Consider the following 11,273-nt stretch of genomic DNA (forward strand, 5'->3'; position numbering starts at 1 on the left):
GATCAGGCTAAAGTAGAGAGGAGCAACAGTAGCTGTGCTGCCATTGGTCCTGAATATAAATTTTGGGAAACATTTCCTTACTGGGACACAATGCTGGCCTTCACAACCCCCTGGAACAGAAGTCTAAAAGTCTGTTGGTTCTTGTTGCTTCAGCTGACTGACAAACAAACTTTGTGGTTCAGATTTAATTTTCTGGTCTCGCAACAGATGCAACATTTTTACTGTATAATTTTTTATTGCCTCTTGATAAATGCAAGTATTCTTATCTTTAAATGACCAGAAACTATTGTGCTATATCAGCAGGCTGGGCAGATGTCTGGGTTCGAATGTGTTCACATTAATGGACTGTCCTCAGTGTATAAGTAGTCCAACTCTGCAGACTCACCCTATTAATGTTCCGAGCAGCTGGCTCATAAAAGCTGAGAGGATACAGGCGGCCGGGGCCAAAGGGCCGGAAGCTTCCCACTGCCCAGTAGCTTCCTGTTTTCAGATGGATATGGAATGGAAGGAAACTGGCTGACCCCTTCAGCTTCAGCCGGTCCAACTGAGCGGAGCTCTGGAATTATGGTAAGGATTTAACAGGGTCGTTATTACATGAAGCAGATTAAATATCTTGATCTGAAAGCTCTAAGAACAAACAAAAAGGTAGGATTCACTGAAATCCCACAAGGACCGAGTAAAGATGCAGCTACCGCCATCTAGTGGTTAAAACACGGAGGACAAATTACACAGGCTGCACTTTTTTCAGCTTTTACCACTTCTGGTTTTATAGTGGCAGTTTGCGTTGCGTCAAGATTATTATGAAGAATACGAAGGTTGATAAAAATGAAATCACAAAAATCTAATTTGTACAGTTTTTGTCCTAAGCTCAGAACTACCAAACACTGTGTAAGGAGGTCCAAATGTGCCGAATCTATAAAAACGAACCATTTTTACTTAGTCACATTTGAAGTACGTACAATTAGAAACAAATACGTAAATTATTTAATACATGCATGAATACATTTTTAATAAAAAGCATATAAGTTAAATCCTGCTGCAGCTCAGATTTTGTTTCATCTATCCATATTTTTAATCACAATCAATGGGCGGGGTTATATCTATTGTCGTCAATCAATCAAATTTTATTTGTATAGCACATTTCAGCAGCAAGGCATTTCAAAGTTCTTTACATCATTACAAACACAGAATCACAATGCAATATAGAATCAACAATCAAAACACGACATTAAGTCAAGTTCCATCATTAAATTTGTAATTTATTACGTTTCAAATACAATCCTAAACAGGTGGGTTTTTAGTCGAGATTTAAAGGAAGTCAGTGTTTAAGCTATTTTACAGTTTTCTGGAAGTTTGTTCCAAATTTGTGGTGCATAGATGCTGAAAGCTGCTTCTCCTCGTTTGGTTCTGGTTCTGGGGATGCAGAGCAGAACCAGAACCAGAAGACCTGAGAGGTCTCGAAGGTTGATACAATAACAGCAGATCTTTAATGTATTGTGGTGCTAAGCCATTCAGTGATTTATAAACTAACAACAGTATTTTAAAGTCTATTCTTTGAGCTACAGGGAGCCAGTGGAGGGACTTTAAAACTGGTGTTATGTGCTCTATCTTCCTGGTTTTAGTGAGAACGCCAGCAGCAGCATTCTGGATCAGCTGCAGCTGTTTGATTGATTTGTTGGACAGACCTGTGAAGACGCTGTTGCAATAATCAATACGACTGAAGATGAACGCATGAATGAGTTTCTCTAGATCTGGCTGAGACATTAGTCCTTTAATCCTGGAAATGTTCTTCAGGTGATAGAAGGCCAACTTTGTGACTGTCTTTATGTGGCTCTGGAGGTTCAGGTCAGAGTCCATCACTACTCCCAGGTTTCGGGCTGATCGCTGGTTTTTAGTTGTAATAACTGAAGCTGTGCATTGACTCTAGATCTATAACTCTAGATCTATAACTCTAGATTGCTTCTCTTTAGGTCCAAAAATAATAACTTCAGTTTTGTTTTTGTTCAGCTGGAGAAAGTTTTGGCACATCCACACATGTACCTGTTCTAAGCATCTGTTCAGTGATTGGATGGGCTCTGAGTCCCCTGGTGACATCGTAATGTAGAGCTGTGTGTCATCTGCATAGTTATGGTAGCTAATATTATTTCCTGTTATAACCTGAGCTAGTGGGAGCATATAAATATTGAATAAAAGGGGTCAATATAGTTAGTCTAAAGGGAACTTTGTAATCCAACTGACCATTCAGATTTTAGCATCTGGTTCTGTTGGCCACAGGACAGTACCAATGATTATACGGAGAACTGCAGTACAGGAACTTTAGAATAATTTGTTAATTGCTTTAGTAATTCTAGGATTAAGACTTACAGTGACGAAAGCTAGTTTAGCACATCTTCTAAAAGAAAGGCCTGTTCTGTAAGTATTGAATCTTTGCTAAAACATGATGTGATTTTCATTAAAAGCTTTTGAAACAGATGAAATGTTTATTATGTGACTTTATTTTGCCAGCTGCCATTTAAAAACCATTTCCATACATTTTTTTTTACTGCAGCCTGAATGCAACACCATCTGCTAAGCAGCTTGTAATCACTGCCCCTAATTTTTTCATTCATTCATTCATTTTTCAGTGTTTTCTAAAAAAAAATAAAAAATAAAATAAAATTTTAAACATTCGGTTAAATCAAACTAAATTATCATTTATTCACAGAACATTTGATTCTGATGAAAGCTCCATCACACAACACAGAAAATCAAACTCCAGTGATTTACAAAAATTCCCCCCAAGATCAGTAGCATTTACATCCCAATGGTATGTAATTGAATACCAGTAGTGCTGACTTACCAAAAAAAAAAGGAAGAACTACATCTTCCAACAAATTTATGTATATATGTATAACATTGCTACTGATCACTGGTAATGAACTCCTCATCAGCACTACAGACAACTCCTTACAACTCCAGCACCAAGTTAAACACCGAACACACGCATCTTCTCTCCGCAGGTCACATTCTGATTGAACGTTTTGACTAAAAACTAGTGTAGGCAGCACTCAACAAGAAACCTGCACCACATTGTTCACAGTATTACACTCAATGTCCCCGATTATGGACTGGTGACTATAACTTGTGCAGAGTGAGTAGAGTCTGCCTTCGTTGGCTCATAAAGGCCTTCTTCCTGTAGGAAGAAAGGCAAACGAAACTAAAGTCAGTTTTAAAGACTTGTTTGAAGGCATGGGTATTTCATTTAAGGCTGTTTAAGTTTGACAAAGACTGAGGTCTTCTTAAATGTAAAGAACTTACCTTCACATTAATGAAGGTAAGTTCATTAACATCGTTGCCAACATCGGAGTTGGCAACGACTCCGATGTTCTCAAGTGGAATCTTGTCTTTAGCAGGAGGTTGACAATCTGGCTTCACAAACTCAGGCTTGTCCTCAACAAACTTCTTCACCTTGGTGTCTCTGAGGATCAGTGAGACAAGCCGCTCATAGAACCACTCCAGGTCCTGAGGGTCCTCAGGCCAGGTGAGGTACTCTCTCCTCTGGACAAAAGCTCTGACTGCATTGCACTTCATCAGCTGGTAGTGAGCAACCTTTGGGTTTGTAACGAGCAGATGGTTAAGATGGAGGGCGGCATTTCCACGCAAACATTTCACAGCAGGAAACACGGGCGTAAAATGAAATAACTTAGAACAAGGGTGTACATATTAAAGTACATAGTCATTTCACAGGGCGATTTATTTCAAGCGTTTGTTAATTTAGCTGGTAAAGACTTACAGCTAAATATGATCGTTTTTGAAACTTTTGTTTCAAAAGCTTCAGTTGCACCTCAGCAGGACCACAATATGATTGGCTTCATGCTGCATTGATGCAGTAGTTCATGCCTAAGTTCTGTATGAAATACTTTTACATTGGCTGTATACAATAATGTAATTTTTTTGAGGAAAGTAATTTTGTGTTTAGCTGTAAGCCAGAATCATCAATATTAACAGACTCTTGAAATAATAAATTAAGTAACAGCCATAAATCACCTTTTAATAATATTCTAATATATGGAGAGTCACAAGTATGTTGTGTACCAGTCGTTTGTACTAACCCAGTGTCAGCAGCATAGGCATATACACACCTTCCCTACCACCAGCATAACCAGAACGTTGGTCAGCTCCTCTAACATGCGGCCCTGGGCTAAAGTGAACGCCTCCAAACACCAGCCATCTGTAGGGAGGCAGAAACGTAGTCATTCATATGAACGGAAACAAAGACAGCAGCTAAACAACAGCCCTGCTGTGGTAGCTAACATGCTACTGTCAGAAAGATGACACAGCTGTAGGGGGCTTTGTTACTTGAAAGGACAAAACAATAAATCTCTTGGTTTCATACTTTCTGAGATCAAACAAAGTTCACCAAGAAATTATTGAAGGATTTCTTGGATGCCTCTTCTTGGATACAGGCTTTCAATACTGCCACATTGGAAATTACTCTTAGTTCTTTTTACTTTAAGATACGCCACCTGGATTTCTATTTGCATATATGAGGCTAACATAAGGATCTTTGTGAATACAACTACTTGTATCTTATCTCAGAAGTTACAATTTTACACCTCATTTGGGAGTGATGTTGAAAAAGCAGTTAGAGATTTGTTTTCTTCTCATTATGTGCTCATAGGTGCTAAAGATAGATTGACAGGGTTCAAGGTGTAATCAGAAAACAAATGTAGTCAATTTCCCTCCAAACCTCGGTGTACACAAAGCCACACCTTTGAGGAACTCCTTGGAGACGATGCACAAGGTCTTCCTGCTTCCCCAAATAGCATCCCTGATGTTTGACAGATGATCCTCCCCAGGTAGAAAGTCTCTAGCTTCGAAGCAACAGTGGAACAAGTTCTCTTCTGCAAACTGGTTGTCTAGCTTCTTCAGCAAGGCGGCCTCCACCCACCTGTAGTCGCTGTTGGTGAAGCACAGGAAGGCATTGTATTGCCAGTTGTTCTCTTGGGCAGGCGGTTTGGGGCCCTCAAGAACCCTGTTGACGATCTTTTTGTAGATGATGAATATTTGCCCTCGTAGGCGGGCGTAAATAATCCCGCCGAGTACAAGGCTGAAGACGAGAATGGCGGAGCAGATGAAAAGAGCCAACTGAAAAGCCTGAACGTCTTCTTCCTCATCTTCACATGACTCCATGATGTTGGGAAACTCCACTAGGGGAAGATTGTGGACAGAAGCTGGGAACTCACATCTGTATTCCTGAGCCGGGCTCAGGAAAGTCACATTGGTCGTGTTCATCCACTTCAGGAAGCCCTCCAGAGCGCAATCACACTGGAACCGATTTCCCAAGAGGTTGAGGGTGCTGAGTGAGTGGAAAGTTATCGGATCGGGAGAGACTAGGAAGTTGTTTGAGAGGTCGAGCGATTTTAGGCTGGCTGGGAAAACACTGGCCTCCAGATAGGTAAGGGCATTGGACGAAAGGTCGATATTTCTAATCGAGGTGAGACCACTGAATATCCCATGAGGAAGGGTCATCAGGGAATTGAGGCTGATATTTAAACCAATCAGATTCTGCAAATTATCAAATATGTCCAGGCAATGCCCCTGTGCCCAAGAGATCTGGAGGGAACTGCCATGAAGGTCCAACACAGCCAAACTATTACCAGGAGGCATGGAGACCCCTGGATTTATAGTGCACCACAAAATGGTGTTGCCCCCGTAAAAAAAGTACAGCAGACGTTTGAAATGAGTTAAAACGACATAAAGGTCCTCCAGGTTTGTGAATCTGTTTTCTGAAATATCTAAATAGACACTGCTGTTCCACAAGCTAATGATGCTGCTGATGGAATGCAACTTATTGTCTTTTAGGAGGAGGAACTCTAAATTCGGTAGCAGCGCAGGAGATGCCAGCTGTCGCAGAGAGTTTCCTGTCAGATATAAATGATGTAACTGGGGAAGACCACTGAAGGCCTTGTCTCCAAGAACACCAATGTGGTTGTTAGACAAGTCCAAAATGAGAAGGTTCATCAGATTGGTGAAGGTGTTGGAGCGGATCTCTCCTAACAGATTGGATGACAGGTTGAGTTGTAGTAGATTCTGCTGACCATTGAAGGCGTTTGTCTCTATAAAGTTTATCTTATTCCGGGAGACATCAATCCTCTTTGTGTCTTTCAGAGCCCTGAAGACTCCAGTCTTTAAAGCAAAAATCCTGTTTCCTGATAAATCTAAATCAACAACTGAACTCACCTCGAGGCCTTGAAAAGTGTCTTTGTCTGGATCAGGCAGGTTGTTATAGGAAAAGTCTTTCCCAAGACTTCCAGAACATTTAAGATGAGCAATTGGAGTCCCTCTGATTGCTCTGAAAAACAATTTTAATGTCTCCAAATTCATTCCACTTCCTGAGATATCAAGGGTGTTGAAGGCCATTCCTTTGAAAGGGTTTCCGCAGTCCTTCCAGTCGACGTCAGATCTGAAGAAGCTGTTCGACCGCAAGTCCAGGAGGTGAAAAGATTTCCCCTGGAAGCCAACTAAGTCTTTCTCACATATTTTCTCAAGGTGATTCAGCTCAAGAATTAACTGTGAGAACTTTGTGAGATTCCAAAAGAACTGACCCGGATTGAGTCTCACTATGTTGTTCCCGTAGAGGTTGAGCCTTTCCAACGACAGAAGTGGCTCCAGGTAGTTTTCTGCCAGTATGGAGTCGGTCAAAGAGCAGTAATCCAGCCAGAGGTCTCTCAACCTGACCAGCCCGGCGAACGCCCGCGGCTCCAGCTTAAGGCCGACATTGTCGCCGAGAACCAGTGTGGTCAACTTTCTCTGCCTGAGGAAAGAGTCGTTCCTGATGGTGAGGACTACTTTCTGGCTTCCCAGGTCTAATTCCTGGAGTTCCTCGAAGTCTCTGAGAGAAGTCCTGTTGATCTCATGGATGAAGTTTATATCCAAATATAAATGGGTGATGTTGGGGGGCAGAACAGGGACCCAGGTGAGGTTCCGGGCGGTGCAGTATGCTTTCTGTCCCCACAACTGGCATGATGGGTGACATGTTGCTGGCTGCAGGGAGAAAAGATGGATTCATTAAGAGTTCAGGACTAAGTAATTATACATTCAAGTTTTTTGATTGCTCATAAATATGAAGATGGATTAGGGTTGTTTGCCTTATCGCTTTATAATAACACATTAAGGTATATTAATGTGTGAAATTTTTGGCTTTGCCACAATGTAAAAAAACAAAAACAAATAAAAAACCTTCTCTAATTTACAATGAAATTATGGCAGCTGTGGTTGCCAGTATTTTACTATAAATTCGAGATATTTTTTAATAAAATTGCTCGAATTTATAGTGAAATTGTGGCGATTTTACCGTATAAACACCAAATTTATTGTGTAAGTGTTGCAATTTCTGTATTTATTCAGTAAAATTACCAGATCTGACGTGTAGAATTACAGTGATTCTGATAACCAGCTGTTTCTTCTTTGATTATGATAAAAGAAACACAACATATTTCAGAAAAAGATAATGAACACAGTATGTGAACATATTGTCAAGTAAAAAAATACACATTTTTTCATTATGATTTCATGTTTGGTGTGTGTGTGTTATATGTACATAAACACAGCTGCCCTTTGCTCAATCAAATGATATGTTATTGCAATTGATATATACTGTATATGTTATATATATATATATATAATTTATTCACCTATTGGAGAATATTGGACCAATATCAATGTCCATCACATATTAATAATTCTGCTACGGCTGATAGTTGATATTTATCTGTGTATTACCCCAACCTTTCACCACTGACATTGCTTCAAATAGAATAGAAAGTAACTGTTCCTTCCCTTCAGTGGGAAAGTTGAAGAGTAAAGCTAAAAGTATTAATATAACTGTACACTCAGTAGGTTAAATCTCTAGAAAATGTGTGAGCTAAGGTCAATGTTAGACACCAACCTGTAGATAGAAGGCAGCGCAGATCAGCTGAAGGGCCAGCAGCCACATACTGTCCGGGACCTACGGAGGACAAACCGTCCCATTGTTTACTTTGGTTCACCCGAGCAGCTCGTGTTATTACTACACTGTCCACAGAGTTGTGCAATCCTTGATTTGTTTGCCCCGAGCGGATATGAAAGTGGAAACGTGTACAGATTATTAGAGCTGTGTCGGAAAAATGGTTGTTTCAGACTAGCAACTCTGAGTCCAAATGTCCTAAACTGCTTTTCCACTTTGGTTGTTTACTATTGATATAATATTTCATTTTATGTGACAATATGGAGTTCAGAAGACAAAACAGGATTTCGTTGTTTCTGATTTAAAAAAACAACAAAAAAAAACAAAACATTTATTTAAAATATAAACAGAAAATCAAACCAAATACAAAAACAGCTCTACATACGCTGTTTTTGTATATTTTATAGTGTAAAATGAGAATCAAATACCTGCTTCTTATATATAACTAGCAAAAATAAGAGAAAAATGGGCCAGTCTTCAAATATTACTAGATCAGATGTGTATCTTCAGGTAACTGGATATTTTTTCATTAGAAAAGACAGACGATTTCTTTGATTTCATATTTTAAACATTATAAATATATATATATATTTTTTTAAAAAACGTTTTGCACGACTAAAAAAGACATTAAGCATATGTTTATCATTCTAGCGGCAGCAATCACGCGACCATCCTGTAGTGTGACGCCAGGGGGCGCAGTTTTTCGGTGCACCGTGACGTTTTTTTAAATTTATTTTTTAATAAACTTTATTTATTATAATAAACAACAATACAATTGTACTGTGAACAAAACTCAGGAAGATAATAATAATTCACCAGGGGGAGCATAAAATAAAGCAAGAAGATAAGAAAACGACAATCAATATAAATATGTATAAAGGAAATAGCACAAATTATGATATGTGTACCAGATGTCACAGTGCATTAACATAAAAGATAATCCAAAATTCCAAGTTGATTACAGGCACGTATTGTTGATTCTGCTTTTTGATTAGTGGAGGATTGAATTGTTGATAAATAATGTTTAAGTTCGATCAAAAAAACTAAAAAATTTGGTTTTTTCTTCAAAAATTTGCATTTATGTAGGTGAAATTTAGCCTTAATAATTAGTAAATTGATAAGGAGACTCTTTACATTCATTCCTCCATTTTGTTGAAATCCAAATAAGACATTTTCCCAATTTAACTGAAAACCTGCTGGAATTTTGGAATCAACAAAGTTACAAAAATGTTGCCAAAATATTTTAGAATGAGGGCACAACCAGAACCAATGAGTGACCGTGTCTGGGCAAGCAGCGACACAGAAGGAACAATTCACATCAATGTTAGAACTGAATTTCTTTAAATAGACTTTAACGGGTACACCGTGACTTTCCCCTTTAGCTTAACAATTAATTTGCGTGAAAACGCCGGCAATACAGCGCGAAGATAACAAGAAAATAGGAAACAAGAATGAAATTTTCCTTTTTGCTACAAAATTAAACGGCTCAAATTTGGATGTTACATTTTTAGAGCAAAATCTAATAATTCTTTTTTTTTTTTTTTTTTTTTTTAGTTTTTTTATCCTCTGATGAGATAATCCGGATCCGATTTGCACCGATCTGTCAACAGTTGTTGCATTCGGTCTTGCTGTCAGTGACGGAGGAGTGCAATTTCAATTTTGTTGTTGTTGTTTTGTTGTTGTTTTACATGTTTCAATAAGAAAAGCAACGTAAGAAACAAAAATGCAGTGAGTATTTTCTGTTCTTAAACTGCCACCTGCGCCTGTGACAGTAGGAGGCGCTGTTTCTCCTTTATGCCTCTAAGGTGTTTCCCGCCTTTTTCACTCCAGAACAGACACCAGACTGTATGAACAGGACAAATTTGAATGTGTGATGTTCTTTAATACTATATACTATGTAAGCTCTACCTGTCATTTAAGGTAAAGGGACTCTGCGTGACGTCACGGAGTGAAGCACGTCAGAATATGGCAACTGACCGCTTTTCTTTTTCAGCTTAAACCCTAATTAATTTATGCTCATCTTTTTTTCTTTCTTTTTTTTAACTACACCTAAAAAGATCGACTGTTTGCTTTTATTTCTGATGAGCACCTCCACCTCCACCTCCACCTCCACCTCCACCTCCACCCTCTCTACCTGCGTAGTGAGCCGCAGGTCCAGTTCAGGTTTGGCTTCGCAGCAGATTTACATGTATTGCGTAATTCGGGCTTCTCTGAATCAGTGAGTGATCAACAGACTCCACTGACTTTAAAGACTTTTTTTTAAAAAAGCTGCGAAGTGACACGGTCACGTGCAAAAGCCTCCGCTCGGACTTGGAGTGGGACACCTGGAGGGGAAACGTCTTACCTCTGCTGCTGAGTGAGACGGTGAAAGGAATCCCTCACTGGTGGACAAATTCGCTTCAACGCGTCTTCCGAGCGTCCAAGTTGCTCCGTAGATTCTCTCTGTCTCTCTCTCTGTGTGTTTGTGTTTAGAAAGCCCGATTCTCTGTTCTTTGATAAACGCACACAATTCGCAATTTCCTTCGTGACCACACAGGCTTCACCTTCCTCTTTCTGGCCGGTGGCCATGTTCCGTTCCTGCAGCTTTCCCTTTTCTCCGCGGCTCCGTGTTGGCTGATGGGATCCACTTCCTCTCCGCTCCCGGAGCCTCCTCCGCAGGCAGGCACTCCGACACACCCGGGAGCAGAACCAGGATGAGTCCGCAGGCAGTTAGAACAGATAGCACACAACGGGTTAACATATCAGGGGCCAGCAGCAGGAAAACTAATAATAACTTGGCCCTTCACCGGTTGTTTGCGCAAAGTTTGTTTCTCTAGGATTGCGTGTGTGCAAAATTCAATGACTGGAGACTATTCCTAAATAGGCAATATCAAACATTTCTTCTAACTCTCTATTATTATTATTATTATTATTATTATTATTTGAAGGAAAACTAGTATTCATTTGTCAGAATAAAAGTACCTAAGTTATGCTCAATATTTACAGCTTAATGAAATATGCTTTAAATATTAAACGTGCATTTTCCTAAGGCCACATTCCTAAATACATTTTTTTTAAGGGTGGAAAAAAAGAAACAGGTTTGATGTAATATTCTAATCTTAAATGTCGTTTTTTTTTAAAATTAGCTGTAAGCAGGAAAACAGAAGTAAAGCTTCGGTCTGTGTTTGACTCTAATGGAGAAACTGAAATAAATGAACGTTTCGGTCATATTGTAGTTTGTTGAATGGGTCTATAAACAAAGACTAGCAATTGTTATTTGAATCAAGATTTAAATACTTTGTACAAT

The 11,273-nt window shown here is 39.3% G+C and overlaps 1 protein-coding gene across 3 annotated transcripts; it reads right to left on the bottom strand.

Moving 5' to 3' along the window:
• Positions 1-2,123: 2,123 nt before the first annotated feature.
• tlr5 (toll like receptor 5) lies at positions 2,124-10,653 on the bottom strand. 3 transcript variants are annotated; one of them, XM_023347685.1, is made up of 6 exons: positions 10,332-10,653; positions 7,931-7,990; positions 6,588-7,026; positions 4,122-4,210; positions 3,298-3,588; positions 2,124-3,172 (listed from the first exon to the last, which is right to left on the bottom strand). In XM_023347685.1, the coding sequence occupies exons 2-6, from the start codon at positions 7,976-7,978 to the stop codon at positions 3,101-3,103; spliced, it is 939 nt and encodes a 312-aa protein (XP_023203453.1). In that variant the 5' UTR covers positions 7,979-7,990; positions 10,332-10,653; the 3' UTR covers positions 2,124-3,100. The 3 variants fall into 3 exon arrangements, with proteins under 3 accessions (XP_023203453.1, XP_005812823.1, XP_023203452.1); XM_005812766.2 differs by having other exon boundaries at positions 4,752-7,026; XM_023347684.1 differs by lacking the exon at positions 2,124-3,172 and having other exon boundaries at positions 3,501-3,588; positions 4,092-4,210; positions 4,752-7,026.
• Between the last annotated feature and the right edge of the window lie 620 nt (positions 10,654-11,273).

Source organism: Xiphophorus maculatus, chromosome 15 (genome assembly GCF_002775205.1).
Source record: "Xiphophorus maculatus strain JP 163 A chromosome 15, X_maculatus-5.0-male, whole genome shotgun sequence".
Taxonomy (NCBI): domain Eukaryota; kingdom Metazoa; phylum Chordata; class Actinopteri; order Cyprinodontiformes; family Poeciliidae; genus Xiphophorus; species Xiphophorus maculatus.

Coding starts and splice junctions, on each gene's coding strand:
- tlr5 (XM_005812766.2), bottom strand. CDS start 7,978: ATGTGGCTGCTGGCCCTTCAGCTGATCTGCGCTGCCTTCTATCTACAG. Junction 4,211..4,751: donor CTCCAAGGAGTTCCTCAAAG/GTGTGGCTTTGT, acceptor GCCTCCCTACAG/ATGGCTGGTGTTTGGAGGCG. Junction 3,173..3,297: donor TTACCTTCATTAATGTGAAG/GTAAGTTCTTTA, acceptor TTCTTCCTACAG/GAAGAAGGCCTTTATGAGCC.